The sequence below is a fragment of the Nothobranchius furzeri genome, chromosome 11, assembly GCF_043380555.1.
Source record: "Nothobranchius furzeri strain GRZ-AD chromosome 11, NfurGRZ-RIMD1, whole genome shotgun sequence".
In the NCBI taxonomy this organism is placed as follows: domain Eukaryota; kingdom Metazoa; phylum Chordata; class Actinopteri; order Cyprinodontiformes; family Nothobranchiidae; genus Nothobranchius; species Nothobranchius furzeri.
Genome location: NC_091751.1, coordinates 26,402,302 through 26,421,481, shown reverse-complemented (window position 1 = coordinate 26,421,481; position 19,180 = coordinate 26,402,302). Strand labels below are relative to the sequence as shown.

At 45.7% G+C, this 19,180-nt stretch overlaps 1 protein-coding gene across 2 annotated transcripts in view; it reads right to left on the bottom strand.

Moving 5' to 3' along the window:
• kcnh8 (potassium voltage-gated channel, subfamily H (eag-related), member 8) overlaps positions 1 to 19,180 on the bottom strand; it is a 129,853-nt gene that overhangs the window by 2,836 nt on the left and 107,837 nt on the right. For both annotated transcript variants that reach the window (XM_015955810.3, XM_070541460.1), the window contains exons 12-15: positions 11,807 to 11,845; positions 7,659 to 7,921; positions 4,486 to 4,601; positions 4,240 to 4,319 (exon numbers count right to left, since the gene is read on the bottom strand). In XM_015955810.3, the coding sequence (XP_015811296.1) occupies positions 4,240 to 4,319; positions 4,486 to 4,601; positions 7,659 to 7,921; positions 11,807 to 11,845 (498 nt within the window). The remainder of the gene's footprint in view (positions 1 to 4,239; positions 4,320 to 4,485; positions 4,602 to 7,658; positions 7,922 to 11,806; positions 11,846 to 19,180) is intronic.

Genomic DNA, 19,180 nt, shown 5'->3' with positions numbered 1-19,180 from the left:
CTGACATTCACGGGGCCACTGTGGGTAGCTGACAAACCACAAAGACTACTTTGGAAGACTTGTAGTCTTAAGAAAGCCCTGAGGACTTTTCCAGGACCCCCCTCAACAACCATCCATATTCTGAATAAACTTTTACATTATTTATAAAGACGTCTATATGGCCGCACGTTCAATTCGTCTTCAGTTTGATGAATTAAACCAAATTTCTCCAGGCTTGTTATTTATATCTGACGCAAGATGCCAAGTATTTAACTTCTATATTGATGAAATAAAGTCAGTTTTAAACCTTTTTGTGTGAAAACCTCTGACTCCCATCTGCTGTTAGCAAGTACAATCAAGCTGCTATAATTGAGCATTACAGTAAAGATGGCTGGTGATTAGCAGCTCTCTGCACGTGGCATGTCCACTGAGGGCACAACCATGGAGTCTTGCCAATGCACCATCTGTTTCTGCCAGTCGGCACGCTCAGGACCATTCATCTGGCCAGTGATGCTCATCATTGCAACTGGATGCACATCTACCCTGAGCAGGGCAGATGGCACCACGTGGGAAGTGCTCCAATCGCTGTGTGAATATGTCAAGAGGTGATCGGGCTGAGAACAGTACAATGTAGAGATTAAACTAAACACTGGAATCAACTCTGTTGCTATTCAGTTGGAGATTCCGAAAAATGACCAATCACATTAACCTATGAAGCTTATATCATACATAAATATCCCGGATACTTATGTATGATCTAAGTTCATACACCAACCTGTTTGGTCTAATTTTAATCCAATGATTAATGTTTAATTTAGATGATTAAATTTATAGCAAAAGTTATTTTGAATCAGAAGCTAGGATCTTTGCTTTACAATAACCAGAAATATTATACCTTTTCTGTGTTTTGTTTCAATAATGAGGCAAGTTTAAAAATGAAGAAATTTTATTACTAACAATTTTAAACTTAAAGATTTGAAATGACAATTATAAAACGACAATTCATGGATGACAATTTAATGACAATTTTTAACAGCTTTGATATTAAACTTGTTTTAAAAGCAAACCTGTGGCTGGATGGAAACTAAATTGAGAATACGAGTTTGGATGCGTGGATGGAATTATTAGGTTTCTTTCACAGAGAGCAGAAGCGTTCTGGATGGAACTGATGTTTTGCGGCTAACTGAGTTGTTTAGAGAGAAAACAGCATCAAACGTGTTCCCGTGTTCTACCTCACCCAAACAGGACCCTCTTGTGGATCCGGAGATCAGGAGGATGTGTTCATCCAAGATGACACTCGGTCCGGCAGGGGAGACGTGAGTGTCCGATCATCTGGTCCAGAGATGTCCCGGGTACACAGTTGTCAAGCGTTTGGCAGATGGATGTTCTCGTCTTAACTTAACTTCGAAAATCAACGACTCTGGGTATAGTCTTCGTTAGCTGGTTACAGTTGCGTTTCTTCGTAGCTATTCTGGTCAGCGTGACTAGAACAGCAGGTGGAGGTTTTAGGGATGGCCGTTCCCTTTCCCCCGTGGTGTTGGTTCAAGAACTCACTTGAAGCTGGTGATGGTTACAGTTTTACCAAGCTCTCAGGACACTCCCACTCTCTCCCCAAGAAAGCTCTGATCATGCGTCAAAAACACCTGTTGTAGTTATCGTTTATCTGGACTCTGTGTTAGCTGGATAAGGTGAACTGACCTTCTTTGCTGAACACATCTTTTACTGTCATCAACCATAATCATAATAATTATTATTATTATCCCAAAGCATAATAATTCATTTCATGTAATTAAAATACCATTATACTGAACCATGTGATCATTTATGATGATTATATTAAGCAGTAGTAAAATGAATGAGTTTTATTAATTATTATTATTATCTAATTATTATCATCGTGACTTGAAGTGTCCTCCTCCTGGGATGGAGCAGCAGCAGATATGGATATGATCTTGAGCAGACATCGTGGCTCCTTGGGTTAATCTGTGGATTTAAAAGTACTGTTTGACCCAGCTTGACCCAGCTGGGTAAATGTGCCCTTTGCCACCAATCAGAGGACCTTCAGTGACGCTACAACAATAATGTGATTGCAACCAACCAAAACTTTCCCTTTCCCTTTCATTTATATGGACATGCATTGCAGTTACATAAAAAAATTTTTAAAGTACAAAGTCATCTTTTACTGGTTTTTACGAAGCTTGCAGGTAGACAGTTGCCTCACTTTTCATTGCAAAAAACCTTTTTGTTCTTTTTCTCTTCGCAGTCTCTTGGTAAAAGCCTGGGTCTAAAGAACGACTATGTTAAAAATAGAAAAGCTGAGAGAGGCAGGACAGTCCAATCTGACACGCTGTCAACATGATTCTTGGACTCCCACGTTCGTGCTCAGAGAAACAGCTGCAGACCAAATGCATCCACAGGTATATGCTGCAAATTTAAACAAGGAAAATTAAACAGCACGATTGACCTTGATGCTAACTTATTGGTGATGGATCTTTGTCCAGATAAGCTGAGATTTAAATCTGCTAAGATGAGTTTTTGCTTATTAATAAAACTGTTGGGCATGTACGTGTGCATCAGCTTGTACGTCAGGCTCTTTTGGTAACTATCAGCACAATGACTGCTAAGAGCGAGCTTTAACTCAGAGGGCAGAAGAGGTTAACAAAAGCAACTAACAAAATTACAAACATCCCTGTTAAATAGGTACTTTTATTTGAAGTGTTCAAACATCTGCAATTTTGTGTCTCCTGGGCAGATTCGTGTGGTTGGATTAGCAACAAAAGACTTGCTATCAGGCAGAGGTGACCCCCTCAGACACAAGGAGGACAATGTGTTTAAGTGTTTAGGCGATGCATCTTCCACACTCTTTTAGCTCTTCTAGATCTTCTAGGTTTCCACACATCAAGAGCAGGAGAAGAGATGGGAAAAAGAGAAGAATTTTTTCTTTGTGGGATTTTCATTTTGGCACTCTTCATCTCTCTTTTGTTCCCTCTCAGTGGGGCTGCCGTCTCATTCAGCGTTACATGCCTGAGCTTAGAAGGAGGAGGGAAACACTCGTCTAAAACTAACTAAAGTCTAATGTCAATTTAACCATCTGCCAATCAAACCGTGGGATGCAGAATGAGTAAGGAGGATGTTTCTAATTCAAAACCTACCAGTAAAGTCTCCACTTTACTTCACACACACACACACACACACACACACACACACACACACACACACACACACACACACACACACACACACACACACACACACACACACACACACACACACACACACACACACACACACACACACACACACACACGCACGCACGCACGCACACACACACACACACACACACGCTCACTAGGAAATATGACTTGCTTTTCTTACTTGCAAGGCTTGCCCTGCCTTTTCTACACAGAGGATGAGTCTGGATACTCAGAGGCAAAGAGCACCATGAGGGGTGGGACTAGCCAGCTCAAATATACTGAAAAAAAAGGCGGAAGTGACAACCGTGTCACGTTTTTTAGCTGTAGTCAAAGATGGCGTCTGGTGACTGTGCAAACATCTTTCTTCAGAAGAAAGGCTTTTAGCGCTTTGTCATGTGTGGAGGCCACAACGAGCAGGCAGTAGTGACCTTTCAATCTGAACTTCATCACAAGTAGCTTAGAGCTAGCACAAGTCAGCAAGAAGTCTCACTTCTTCTCTTTTTCTCGCTCTCATATACAGACCTCTGCTGACCCCTGTTGGCTTAGAACAGAACACACCACGCTTCTTCTTGTGGCAGTTTTAAAGACATGTCCAAATCATTTAGAACGGACGAAAGAGCCTCAGCAAACTTCGTATCAGACGCCATCTCCGTTGTTTATGAAAAACTGAGCGTTGCGGTGTGTGACAAAGGATACCAGCATACCGATGGGCTGTTGGAAAAGGCCGTCCATCCAAATCGCTCCCATCTGATTCACACTGAGTAGTGCTGCTGGGAAAGGGCCACTTGACAAAAAGCAAATTTAGTCTCCAGTTACCCTAACATGCATGTTTTTAGTCTGTGGGAGGAGACCTGAGTATTTGCCACCTGATTATGAACCTGCAACGTCTTTGCTGCATGGCAACAGTGCCAATATCTCTGCAACCCTTTTATAAACAAATAAAGCATAAAACACTTTTAAATAGCTGCAGCATCCCTTTAAACACATCAGTCTTAAATTATTCACTTCCTATTGAAAATTCTTTCTTTTATTCCCTGGAGGAAACTACACTCACACCAAATCCTACCTGCTGGTCGAGGTGTCGCAGTTGTCCCCTGGTCTCCTCGGCTTTGGCTGCTAATTCTGTTGTGCTGATTCGCAGCATATCTGTGACAAATTAACAAATTAGAAACAACTTTAAATACCACAGACGGTGTAAATATAAACCCTGAAGTTGATGCTTGAAGATTGATGATAAGCATTTCAGCCATGACAGAATATTAATCAGCCTCATTAAAACAAGTGATTATCATGTGTTTTATGATGAAAAGACCTGCAGTCGATGGCGAGGCACTGGTTGGTTCACTGACTGGACGACCAAGGTTGGTAGGGAAAGAGAAAGTCTGTGAACTCTCTCTTCCCTCGCTGTCCTCAGTACCGTCCACAATCCTGCAGAGATGCAAACGTGTGTTAAAACCAAAACCTGCACAATCATCTACAGCTGACCCAAATGACATAAGAGGGACTTCAGTGCACATGCTCATATTTGTATTTGCTCTGAGCATCTTTTACATCACAAAGTCCCAAAAAGCTGTTTACATGCATGGCCAGTTCCTGACAATGACCCTGATTGGCTGCAGGTGGTAGTGTTTCTGTGTCAGATTCAAAATACTTCAAAAGATGACCGAGTTGCTCACCCATCATGTGCACTGAGGTCAGCACAGCGGGACGTATTCATCGTTCCACGAGTAAAACGCTCGACTAGAAGAAGTAGGACTTTCTCAATTCTGGCCCCCAAGCTGTGGAATGACCATTCACTGGCAGTCAGACAAGCACCCTCACTGCCAGTTTTTAAGAGTTGGACGAAGACTCGCTTTTATACAGTGGCGTTCGTTCAGCACGTGAATTAGCCATACATTTAGATAATGTAGCTAATTTGTATCCAGCTGTTTTAAACTCATTGTTTCTTGTTTTCTGACGACAATCCGTCAGATTGTTGAACCTCGGATTCAAGAGGAGCAATGTGGTTTTCTTCCTGGCTGTGGAACACTGGATCACCTTACGGGGGTTCTGGAGGGTACGTGGGAGTTTGCCCAAATAGTCTACATGTGTTTTGTGGTTTTGAAGAAGGCATTCGACCGCGTCCCTCGGGGGGTCCTGTGGGGGATATCCGGGAGTATGAGGTACCAGGCCCTCTTATATGGGATGTTAGGTCCCTGTATGACCAATGTCAGAGCTTGGTCTGCATTGCCGGCAGTGAGTCGGGCTCGTTCCCAGTGAGAGTTGGACTCCTCCAAGACTGCCCTTTGTCACCGATTCTGTTCATATGGACAGGATTTCTAGGCGCAGCCAAAGTGTGGAGGGCATCCGTTTTGGTGGTCTGAGGATCAGGTCTCTGCTTTTTGCAGATGATGTGGTCCTGTTGGCTTCATCAGAACACGATCTTCAGTGTTTGCTGGAGCGGTTCACAGACGAGTGTGAAGCAGCTGGGATGAGAATCAGCTCCTCTAAATCCGAGACCATGGTCTTGAGTCGGAAAAGGGTAGAATGGCTTTTCCAGGTCAGGGATGAGGTCCTGCCCCAAGTGGAGGAATTTAAGTATCTCGGGGTCTTGTTCATGAGTGAGAGAAAGCTGGAGCGCAAGATCAATAGATCGATTGATGCTGCGTCTGCAGTGATGCAGGCGTTGTACCGGTCTGTCGTGGTAAAAAGAGAACGGAGCCAGAAGGCAAACTCAATTTACCGGTCGATCTACGTTCCTACCCTCACCTATGGTCATGAGCTTTGGGTAGTGACCAAAAGAACGAGATTGCAGATTCAAGCGGCTAAAATGAGTTTTTTTCCACAGAGTGGCTGAGCTCTCCCTTAGTGATAGGGTGAGAAGCTCAGTCATTCGGGAGGGGCTCGGAGTAGATCCGATGCTTCTCCACGTCGAGAGGAGCCAGTTGAGGTGGCTCGGGCATCTGATTAGGATGCCTCCTGGATGCCTCCCTGGTGAGGTTTTCCGGGCACGTCCAACCGGGTGGAGACATAAAGGAAGACCCAGGACAAGTTGGAGGGACTATGTCTCTCGACTGGCCAGGAAACGCCTGGGATTCCTCCGGAAGTGCTGCCCAAGTGGCTGGGGAGAGGGAAGTCTGGGCCTCTCAACTTAGGCCGCGACATGACTCCGGATAAGTAGAAGGAAATGGATGGATGGATGGATGGATGGATGGATAGATGGATGGATGGATGGTTGGATAGATTGTTGGTATCTTGTTTTATTTTTTTACCAACATTCTTTATTTTAATCTCCTGCTTTTATTTGTTTTTTTGTACATTGTTTTATTTTTGGCCATGGAATGGGTCAGTGATGTTTTAAATATTCTATGCATGTATGGCGCTTTGGTTTGCCTTCAGACAGATGGAAAGTGCTATATAAATAAAGATGATGATGATGATGATGATGATGACGATGATGACGATGACTTTTATCAGACAGGCTACCTCCCCGTCCTAAGTTTAACTAGAACCATCCTTGCAGGGATTCTGTGTGAGTATAGATGAAGTTTAAAATAAATGGTAAATGGTCCACATTTGGGTTCTACGATCCCCTAAGGCGCTTTACAACACAACCAGTCATTCATCTCTTCACACACACATTCACATAATTCCATCCATCCATCCATTTTCTTCCGCTTATCCAGAGTTGGGTTGCGGGGGCAGCAGCCTAAGCTGAGGGGCCCAGACTTCCCTCTCCCTGGCCACTTAGGCCAGCTCTTCCGGGGGAATCCCAAGGCATTCACCAGATAGCCGAGAGACATTGTCCCTCCAGCATGTCCTGGTCTTCGTTTAGGTCTCTACTGGTTGGACATGCCCGTAAAACCTCACGTCAGCGTCTAGGAGGCACCCTAACCAGATGCCCGAGCCACCTAAACTGGCTCCTCTCAATGTGGAGGTGCAGCGAGTCTACTCCGAGCCCCTCCTGGGTGACCAAGCTTCTCACCCTATCTCTTTGCCTTTGTCGGCTCAGCTCTCTCTTCACCACGACAGACCGGTACAACGCCTGCATCCCTGCAGACGCAGCACCAATCCCCCTGTCGAGCGAGCGCTCCATCTTTCCCTCACTTGTCAAAGTGTATTAATTATGTCTCAATACGTTTAAAATTTATAGTTTCACTTTTATTAATGTAGCTGCTAGTAAACTTTCTCATATTAATGCACTTTGTGACTTATTTGAGGTAAACTGGGAGAGGCTCTGAAGTACGAAACAACTCAAACTATTTCAAGAGAACATTTCTCTAAATTTTCTGAACAACATGAGAACGAAACTCTGACTTGTTGACTCCGTCTCTCCTTGGATATTTAATTGTAACAAATGAATACTTATTCTTTATATATGTGTAAACTAAGTGTGACTCTTAATATGAATTCAACAGTTCTGGAGAACACACGGCTCTGAAGGATAATGGTAATCAATATCTCCAATTGTTGTCAGGCAAACTAATCAGTGGTGGTAAGATTCACCTCGGGCTCAAGTTGGAGGGGTCTAGGTTAGTAGGGGTAATGTCTGAGACCCTCCTTTGAGATGGATTGGAGCTGGTCTTCTGGCCTGGTCGGTCAAGAGGAGACTTCCCACCAGCACCCTTGAGGTCCGCTGGCCTGCTCTGATTGCACAAAAGAGACACGCACACAGTCTCATCATGGTCATCGTCCTCTGCGTCTTCCTCGTGTTCCTCGGCGTTGGTGGAGTGGCCCTGAACCACACGTCCATTTCTTCTGACCCCTGACTGTGAATGACGTGACAGTTAATACACAAATAAACTGATTTCTGAAACAAGACACTTTCAGACAAAAGTCAGACAGAATACAATGAATTGTGTCTGAGTCATGTGAAGCAAAATTCTTCTTCAGTGTAAACTTAACATTCTCCATTTTAGGAGCATCCATCCATCCATCCATCCATCCATCCATCCATCCATCCATCCTCGCTTATCTGGGGTCGGTTCGCGGGGGCAGCAGCCTGAACAGGAAGGCTCAGACTTCCCTCTCCCCAACCACTTGTGCCAGCTCCTCCGGGGGAATCCCAAGGCGTTTCCTGGCCAGCCGAGAGATATAGTCCCTTCAGCATGTCCTGGGTCCTCCTTTAGGTCTCCTCCCGGATGGACGTGCCCAGAAAACCTTACCAGGGAGGCAACTCCAACTCTTTCCCCACCAGATAGGTGACATTCCACGTATCGAGAGCCAGCTTCTGTAGCTGAGGATCAGACTGCTAAGCTCCCTGACTTCGACTACACCCCAGCACACAATGCACCAGACCCCTTTGACCCCTCCCATGAGTGGTGAGCCCATTAGGGCTGTGCTCCACCGAGGTTCGTGGGTGAAAGCCTGACCACCAGGCGCTCTTCAATGGTTTAACAGTAATACGATTTCTGAAAAGACGCTGAACTTTTCACCATTGATTCTGGACTGGGATCTGGTGACTGTGGAGATTGTTGAGTCCAGTGAACTCATGACCATGTTCTAGAAAGCAGTTAGACATGATCTGAGGGGATGGAGGGGTCCAAAGTGGGACAAGAACACCAGCAGCAGGATGGATCCATGCTTTTATGTTGGTGACACTAATGACCCAGCAGCTGAAAACCAGACTCATCAGACCAGGAAAGGTGTTTCCAGAGTCCTCTGGTCCAGTTCTAGTCAATGTGCGGTTTCCACCATTGCCATCTTGGCCGTGTCACATCTCGTCACACTCCGAAGATTTAAAAAAAAGGTGCTAAAAGCAAGGCTGTGAGGGTGGGGGCAGGTTATTGACATCCATCAAACTCTAAGATGATTGTAGGAATGAGCTAATTGAGCTAACTGAAACTAACAGGTTGGTGGGCACTTTTAGCCAGAAAACTGCGGTTATGTGACTCTGCTACCCTCTACATTGTAGGCTGTAACTCTTTTAATGCGAGGCAGAGGCTGAGGCCTTCCCTAGAGCTAACAGGAGGCTAGCTGCTAGCGCTGACGACTCATCTGATACCTGCATATCAAATAGACAGGCATGCTCCCTAATTATTTATTATTAATAATAATAACAATAATAATAATAATAATAATATCATAATCATCGAACTTATATAGCGCTTGTTTAGAACACTCAAAGACGCTTTCATACACTCTCACATTCACATACTGCTAGTGATGGTAAGCTACTTTGTAGCCACAGCCGCCCTGGGGCGGTCTGACAGAGGCGAGGCTGCCATTTTGCGCCGTCGGCCCATCTGACCACCACCAACACAGGCAAGTTGGGTGAAGTGTCTTGCCCAAGGACGCAACAGCAGAATACCCCTGGCGGGAGCTGGAATCGAGCCCATGACCCTCCAATCACGAGGCAACCCGCTCTACAAGGCCCATCATCCTAGATAGCTTTGCTCCTGTTTCTTTGCCTGAGTTAACCAAACTAGTTAACTCTATGAAGACCTCTGCATGCCCCCTCCACATCTTACCCTCATCTTTGTTTAAACGTACTTTTCAGTCCATCGGTCCCAGCGTGCTCTCTATATTTAATGCTTCTCTGGTTTCTGGTCAGGTCCCTGCTTACTTTAAGAACGCTGTAATCCACCCGCTTCTTAAAAAACCGAGTCTCGACCCCTCTCTCCATAGCAGCTTCAGACCCATCTCTAAACTTCCGTTCATCTCCAAGATCTTGGAAAAGGTTGTGGCTAAACAACTCACAGCTGCTCTTGATGAACATAACATCTATGATAGCTTCCGGTCAGGTTTTTGTAGAGCTCATTCTACTGAAACAGCTCTTCTTAGTCTCTAATGACCTTCTGACTCACAGTGATGCAGGGGACTGTTCTGTTCTAGTCCTGCTGGACCTGACTGCAGCCTTTGACACTGTTGACCATCACCTGCTACTGGAGAGGCTGAGAGACTGGATAGGCCTATCAGGAACTGCTCTGGAGTGGTTCTCCTCTTATCTTTCTGAGCGCTCCTTTTCTTTGGCCGTCTCTAAGTTTAGGTCTCTTACCCATGGTGTCCCACAAGGTTCTGTGCTGGGGCCTCTGCTCTTCCTCCTCTATCTGCTTCCTCTTCAGCACATCCTGAGCTCCTTCAAAGGAATATCCTACCATCTTTATGCAGATGACATCCAACTGTACATCTCCGTTACATCACAGAAGATGTCTAAGCTGCAGCTATTACACTCCTACTTAGACTATTAAAACCTGGATGGCTCGGAGCTTTCTTCAGCTGAATGAAGATAAGACTGAGATCCTCATCTGTGCCCCAGACAAGCTGGTTCCCAAAGTCAGAGACTCTCTTGGTCAGCTTGCTTCTCACACCAAACCTTCCGTCAGGAATCTTGGCATGACCTTTGACCCAGCTCTCACCCTGCATTCTCATGTCAGTTCTCTTGTTCGCTCTTCCTTCTTCCATCTCAGGAACATTGCTAAGCTGAGTCCCATTCTGTCCCTCTCTGAACTTGAGACAGTTATCCACACCTTCATCTCCTCACGCTTAGACTACTGCAACTCTCTTTTCACGTGTCTGAGCAGAACCTCCCTGAACCGTCTACAGGTGGTTCAGAATGCCTGTGCTCGGCTTCTGACCAAGTCCTCCAAACACACCCACATCATCCCGCTTCTCCTTCAGCTTCATTGGCTGCCAGTCAACTTCAGGGTTCATTTCAAGATCCTGGTTCTGGTCTATAGGGCCTTACATGGACAAGCACCATCTTACATTGGTGATCTTCTTAGTCCCTACACCCCCAGCAGGTCCCTGAGGTCCAGTGATCAAAGCCTACTGGTTGTGCAGCACCAGGCTAAAGACCAAAGGTGACAGATCATCTGCTGCTGTGGCCCCCAGACTCTGGAACTCTCTCCCCCTGAGCCTGAAATCAGTGGACTCAGTGGTCTCCTTTAAAAAACAGCTGAAGACTCACTTGTTCAAGCTGGCTTTTGTATGACCTTCTTCACCACTCTCTCTTTATTCTGCTCTCACCACTTATTCCACCTTCCTCAGGATCCACTGATTTCCCTCTTTCCTATTCACTCTCTCTCTTTCTTAACATTTTTTTTATCACAATTGTCTATTTTTTGCTCATTTAAAATATATTTTTAACCATTTTCTAAATTCTTTTTTATATTTTTACATTTTTGGTTTTTGTGAAGCACCTCGTGATTTTTATCTTCAGAGGCGCTATAGAAATGATATTTTCTTCTTTTTCTTCTTCAACCACCTGAGCTACTGCTGCTCCCTTTAATTACATCTAAGCAGATAAGTTACAAAATATGCACCCCCCTTCAGTTGTCATGACAGTAAACTTGACCTATTAAACCTAAATTTGTTTTCTGACAGCTGTAAACATGTTTATTTGGCATTTTTAAGATGGGAGTCGATGGGAACTTGCTCCTGTCTGGACCCATTTTGTACCCCGTACAGGCCAGCTCTACCGTTGTATCCAACTGGTAAAGCTGTTTTTATTAGTTATTAACAAAGTCTGTGCAATAAGTGCTTTAGAGTTCATCTGAGTTTTGAACAGATATGTTTTTATGGCGTTATGGATGAGTGTTAGCGAATGCAGTAAAGTTATCAGACAAGTGTTTTTTCTCAATTAGTGTGTAAAAAAACCAGGAAAGGCTTTCTCAGTGAACAATCAGTCAGTGAGAGTGCCTGCGGTTTGGTACCTGAGTCTCTACAGCTGCTGTTGACAGCCTGGTCTTGATCTGGAACACAGCCAGGAAAGGAGACAGTAAAAGAAAGGAGCGATCAGCGTGCCATCTTTATTTTCACAGCTTTAAATTACAGAGGAAAATTCCACAGTCCAGTTGTGTAGCTTGGAGCTGAGGAGTGTAATCATGCACTGATCATGGAGCGATAGTAACATTCTCTCTCTCAAATATTGATGGCATTAAGTTGTTTACATAAAACATAAGAATAGTCAGAAGGCAACGTCTGAGCCCTGACAATCATCTGTTCTCAGCTGCTTCCACCTATCGTCATCTAAACTGCACTTAGTCCTGAGATTTGGACTGGCCCTATGCACATTAGCCTCACCTAATGTGTGTGTGTGTGTGTGTGTGTGTGTGCAGACAAGTGCCAGTAGTATTTGTGCATGAGTGAAACATCTGACTGTAATTACAGGTGCTGATCCTCTCCAGGTACCCAGCTATTTTCAACCATATTTCCTCCTCTAAAACACACACACACACACACACACACACACACACACACACACACACACACACACACACACACACACACACACACACACACACACACACACTGTCCCCTTTTTGTTTATTTTGAAGAACCAGTCTCACCCTTCAGCAGTATTTCAAACTAGAACTCAATTCTTGACTTACTAACATTAAATGTCCACAGCGGACATTTTTACTTTTCAGTACGGATTGAATTTTATATTTGATAGTAAAAGGTCTGCACAGTGATAAAATCGAGTACACACATCTTCTTTCAATACTTTTTGCCTCTTGTTATTTTTTGCGTCCTCAAAACGTTTCTATTGCGAACCCCTAAACAATTTTCCTATCCTATAACTCATCTCTCTACACATGAATCTTCTATTATGAGTCATAATTCAGAGAGTCTGGTAAGTGTTTAGTAACTGGCAAGGACGTAATTTTCACTTAAGAAGTGGGGGGGACACGGAGGGGGGGGGGGTATCTTTACAGTATGCTCTAATGGGAAACAGGTTTCAACGCAAACGGTTGTTTTCCGCTTGGTCCTAGAGCTCAACCAGTGTCAATTTAATATAGCGTAATATTGTTTTTGGATGGTAAAAAGTGCAGGGGTCAAAACTTGACTGTGGAAAAGGTGGGGGGGTGGGGTGGGTTGGGGGGGGACGACATGTCCCCCCCCCAAAAAAAATATGTCCATGGTAACTGCTCATTTTGCTCTGGGTAATACATACAGTAGGCTTCATTAAACCTTGTTTCTGTAATGAGAACAAAAACAACTGCCAGGGTTTAAGAAGATTAAGAACAATAAAGGAATGGATCTGTTTGGGTTAAAAACCCACACTACGAACCGCCACACGTTCCCGTGACAAAATCTTTCTTGTGGGTGATTTAATATTTATATTTGTTGTAAGTCCAAACCTATGGTTAAGGACTTTTTATCACTACTGGACTCATTTGACTTTATTCAGCATATTAACCCTCCAACTCATGCTATGGGCCACACCCTTCACCTTGTTTTACCTTGAGGTCTTTAATAATATGTGACGTTGCTTTTCTGATCATTTTTCTATAATGTGAATATTACTGTTAATGTTTCTAATGCTAGTAATCCTGTGCACTGTTCACGTTATCTCAATCCTGATGTTGTACTTGATCTTATAAGCAGATTTTCCAGTCTGGACACACAGTGTGACACACTATTGACGATTGTGTTCTTGCCTTAAATTCATCTTGCAACATGATCCTAGATTAGATTGCTCCTCTTAAGTCACGCGAGAGAAAGGATAAACCTGCTCCCTGGCTTCATGACTCTACACAGCAGTTGTGTCATGAATGTAGGATTGCTGAACGACGATGGAAAAATGACAGATCATCCATGTCCAAAGAGACCTTCCGAGCTTCTCTGGTTAACTTCCAGTCAGCAGTTATCAGAGCGGAGCAAGATTATTTCTCTGGCTTGGTTTCCCCTCTCTCTAATTAATCCTCATGTTTTATTTAAGGTCATTAACTCTGCTATAAATACCCAGGTGGAGGTAGAATCAGCTAAAACTCTAACGAGTGATCTGTTTGTCTCACATTTTATCAGAGGTGTGGACTCGAGTCACATGACTTGGACTCAAGTCAGAATCGTGTCATTATTTTAATAACTTCTGACTACACTTGATGAAATCTATGAAGACTTATGACTTGACTTGGACTTGAACGCCAATGACTTGCGACTTGATTCGACTTGCGTCTGTTGACTTGATGATGACTTGAGCATATTTGATATTTTAGCACAAAAGTGACACGACATGGACAAAAATCATAAATCATTCTTCGTTCTGGGTTTGATCTACTGCTAACTGCAGCAGCACTTTGTTTAGACTCAGTTTCAGTTGCACTTTCTGTTTGTCTGAGTAAATGAATGAAGCTTTAAAGAACGAGGAGTGACGGGGAAAACAATTAAAGAACGAGGAGCGACGGGGGACAGCGATTAAAGAACGAGGAGTGACGGGGAAAACAATTAAAGAACGAGGAGCGACGGGGGAAACGATTAAAGAACGAGGAGTGACGGGGAAAACAATTAAAGAACGAGGAGCGACGGGGGACAGCGATTAAAGAACGAGGAGCGACGGGGAAAACGATTAAAGAACGAGGAGTGACGGGGAAAACAATTAAAGAACGAGGAGCGACGGGGGAAAACGATTAAAGAACGAGGAGCGACGGGGAAAACGATTAAAGAACGAGGAGCGACGGGGGAAAATGATTAAAGAACGAGGAGCGACGGGGGAAAATGATTAAAGAACGAGGAGCGACGGGGGAAAACGATTAAAGAATGAGGAGCAATGGGGAAAATGATTAAAGAACGAGGAGCGACGGGGAAAACGATTAAAGAACGAGGAGCGACAAGGGAAAACGATTAAAGAACGAGGAGCGACGGGGAAAACGATTAAAGAACGAGGAGCGACGAGGAAAACGATTAAAGAACGAGGAGCAACGGGGGAAAACGATTAAAGAACGAGGAGCAACGGGGGGAAACGATTAAAGAACGAGGAGCGACTGGGAACAGCGATTAAAGAACGAGGAGTGATGGGGGAAACGATTGAAGAATGAGGAGTGACGGGGGACAGCGATTAAAGAACGAGGAGCGACGGGGAAAACAATTAAAGAACGAGGAGTGACGGGGAAAACGATTAAAGAACGAGGAGCGACGGGGAAAGCGCTTAAAGAACAAGGAGCGACGGGGAAAGCACTTAAAGAACGAGGAGCGACGGGGGATAGCGATTAAAGAACGGGGAGCGGCGGGGGAAAACGATTAAAGAACGAGGAGCGACGGGGGACAGCGATTAAAGAACGAGGAGCGACGGGGGAAACGATTGAAGAACGAGGAGCGACGGGGGAAACGATTGAAGAACGAGGAGTGACGGGGGACAGCGATTAAAGAACGAGGAGCGACGGGGAAAGCGCTTAAAGAACAAGGAGCGACGGGGAAAGCACTTAAAGAACGAGGAGCGACGGGGGATAGCGATTAAAGAACGGGGAGCGGCGGGGGAAAACGATTAAAGAACGAGGAGCGACGGGGGACAGCGATTAAAGAACGAGGAGCGACGGGGGAAACGATTGAAGAACGAGGAGCGACGGGGGAAACGATTGAAGAACGAGGAGCGACGGGGGAAAACGATTGAAGAACGAGGAGTGACGGGGGACAGCGATTAAAGAACGAGGAGCGACGGGGGAAACGATTGAAGAACGAGGAGCGACGGGGGACAGCGATTAAAGAACGAGGAGCGACGGGGGAAAACGATTGAAGAACGAGGAGCGACGGGGGAAAACGATTAAAGAACGAGGAGCGACGGGGGACAGCGATTAAAGAACAAGGAGCGACGGGGGAAAACGATTAAAGAACGAGGAGCGACGGGGGACAGCGATTAAAGAACAAGGAGCGACGGGGGAAACGATTGAAGAACGAGGAGCGACGGGGGAAACGATTGAAGAACGAGGAGCGACGGGGGACAGCGATTAAAGAACGAGGAGCGACGGGGGAAAACGATTAAAGAACGAGGAGCGACGGGGAAAACGATTAAAGAATGAGGAGCAATGGGGAAAATGATTAAAGAATGAGGAGCGACGGGGGAAAACGATTAAAGAACGAGGAGCGACGGGGAAAACGATTAAAGAACGAGGAGCAACGGGGGAAAACGATTAAAGAACGAGGAGCAACGGGGGAAAACGATTAAAGAACGAGGAGCGACTGGGAACAGCGATTAAAGAACGAGGAGTGATGGGGGAAACGATTAAAGAACGAGGAGTGACGGGGAAAACGATTAAAGAACGAGGAGCGACGGGGAAAGCGCTTAAAGAACAAGGAGCGACGGGGAAAGCACTTAAAGAACGAGGAGCGACGGGGGATAGCGATTAAAGAACGGGGAGCGGCGGGGGAAAACGATTAAAGAACGAGGAGCGACGGGGGACAGCGATTAAAGAACGAGGAGCGACGGGGGAAACGATTGAAGAACGAGGAGCGACGGGGGAAACGATTGAAGAACGAGGAGCGACGGGGGAAAACGATTGAAGAACGAGGAGTGACGGGGGACAGCGATTAAAGAACGAGGAGCGACGGGGGAAACGATTGAAGAACGAGGAGCGACGGGGGACAGCGATTAAAGAACGAGGAGCGACGGGGGAAAACGATTGAAGAACGAGGAGCGACGGGGGAAAACGATTAAAGAACGAGGAGCGACGGGGGACAGCGATTAAAGAACAAGGAGCGACGGGGGAAAACGATTAAAGAACGAGGAGCGACGGGGGACAGCGATTAAAGAACAAGGAGCGACGGGGGAAACGATTGAAGAACGAGGAGCGACGGGGGAAACGATTGAAGAACGAGGAGCGACGGGGGACAGCGATTAAAGAACGAGGAGCGACGGGGGAAAACGATTAAAGAACGAGGAGCGACGGGGAAAACGATTAAAGAATGAGGAGCAATGGGGAAAATGATTAAAGAATGAGGAGCGACGGGGGAAAACGATTAAAGAACGAGGAGCGACGGGGAAAACGATTAAAGAACGAGGAGCGACGGGGGAAAACGATTAAAGAACGAGGAGCGACGGGGAAAACGATTAAAGAACGAGGAGCGACGGGGGAAAACGATTATAGAACGAGGAGCGACGGGGGAAAACGATTAAAGAACGAGGAGCGACGGGGAAAACGATTAAAGAATGAGGAGCAACGGGGGAAAACGATTAAAGAACGAGGAGCGACGGGGGACAGCGATTAAAGAACGAGGAGTGATGGGGGAAACGATTGAAGAATGAGGAGTGACGGGGGACAGCGATTAAAGAACGAGGAGTGATGGGGGAAATGATTGAAGAATGAGGAGTGACGGGGGACAGTGATTAAAGAACGAGGAGCGACGGGGAAAACAATTAAAGAACGAGGAGCGACGGGGAAAGCGCTTAAAGAACGAGGAGCGACGGGGGACAGCGATTAAAGAACGAGGAGTGATGGGGGAAACGATTGAAGAATGAGGAGTGACGGGGGACAGCGATTAAAGAACGAGGAGCGACGGGGAAAACAATTAAAGAACGAGGAGTGACGGGGAAAACGATTAAAGAACGAGGAGCGACGGGGAAAGCGCTTAAAGAACGAGGAGCGACGGGGATAGCGATTAAAGAACGGGGAGCGACGGGGGAAAACGATTAAAGAACGAGGAGCGACGGGGGACAGCGATTAAAGAACGAGGAGCGACGGGGGAAACGATTGAAGAACGAGGAGCAACGAGGGACAGCGATTAAAGAACGAGGAGCGACGGGGGAAAACGATTGAAGAACGAGGAGTGACGGGGAAAATGATTAAAGAACGAGGAGCGACGGGGGAAAACGATTGAAGAACGAGGAGTGACGGGGAAAATGATTAAAGAACGAGGAGCGACGGGGGAAAACGATTGAAGAACGAGGAGTGACGGGGAAAATGATTAAAGAACGAGGAGCGACGGGGGACAGCGATTAAAGAACGAGGAGCGACGGGGGACAGCGATTAAAGAACGAGGAGCGACGGGGGAAACGATTGAAGAATGAGGAGTGACGGGGAAAACAATTAAAGAATGAGGAGTGACGGGGAAAACAATTAAAGAACGAGGAGCGACGGGGGACAGCGATTAAAGAACGAGGAGCGACGGGGGACAGCGATTAAAGAACGAGGAGCGACTGGGGACAGCGATTAAAGAACGAGGAGCGACGGGGGAAAACGATTAAAGAACGAGGAGCGACGGGGGAAACGATTGAAGAATGAGGAGTGACGGGGAAAACAATTAAAGAACGAGGAGTGACGGGGAAAACAATTAAAGAACGAGGAGTGACGGGGGAAAACGATTAAAGAACGAGGAGCGACGGGGAAAACGATTAAAGAACGAGGAACGACGGGGGAAAACGATTATAGAACAAGGAGCAACGAGGAAAACGATTACAGAACGAGGAGCGACGGGGGAAACGAATGAAGAATGAGGAGTGACGGGGAAAACAATTAAAGAACGAGGAGTGACGGGGGACAGCGATTAAAGAACGAGGAGCGACGGGGGAAAACGATTAAAGAACGAGGAGCGACGGGGAAAACGATTAAAGAACGAGGAACGACGGGGGAAAACGATTATAGAACAAGGAGCAACGAGGAAAACGATTACAGAACGAGGAACGACGGGGGAAAACGATTAAAGAACGAGAAGCGACGGGGAAAACAATTAAAGAACAAGGAGCAACGAGGAAAACAATTAAAGAACGAGGAGCGACTGGGAAAACGATTAAAGAACGAGGAGCGACGGGGAAAACGATTGAAGAACGAGGAGCGACGGGGAAAACGATTGAAGAACGATGAGCGACGGGGAAAATGATTAAAGAACGAGGAGCAACGGGGAAAATGATTAAAGAACGAGGAGCGACGGGGAAAACGATTGAAGAACGAGGAGCGATGGGGAAAACGATTAAAGAACGAGGAGCAACGGGGAAAATGATTAAAGAACGAGGAGCGACGGGGAAAACGATTAAGACGCTTTTTTCTGGAATTTATTTATTATCGTCATTAAATTGAAGTTGGACAGACGACTTGAAAATTCTAATTTAAGGACTGGACTTGACTTGGACTTCCACATCATAGACTTTGGACTCGACTTGGGCTTGGTTGTTTTTCAGTTGGACTTGACTCGAGACTTGACTGGAAAGACTTGTGACTTACTTGTGACTTGCAAAGCACTGACTTGGTCACACCTCTACATTTTATCAGCAAAAGTGACAGGATCAGGCCTGGGATTGTGCGTACTGGATATGCTCTCTCTACTGTAGAATATCACATCATGTTGGAGTCATTTGAGGAAGTGTCACTGTCTCA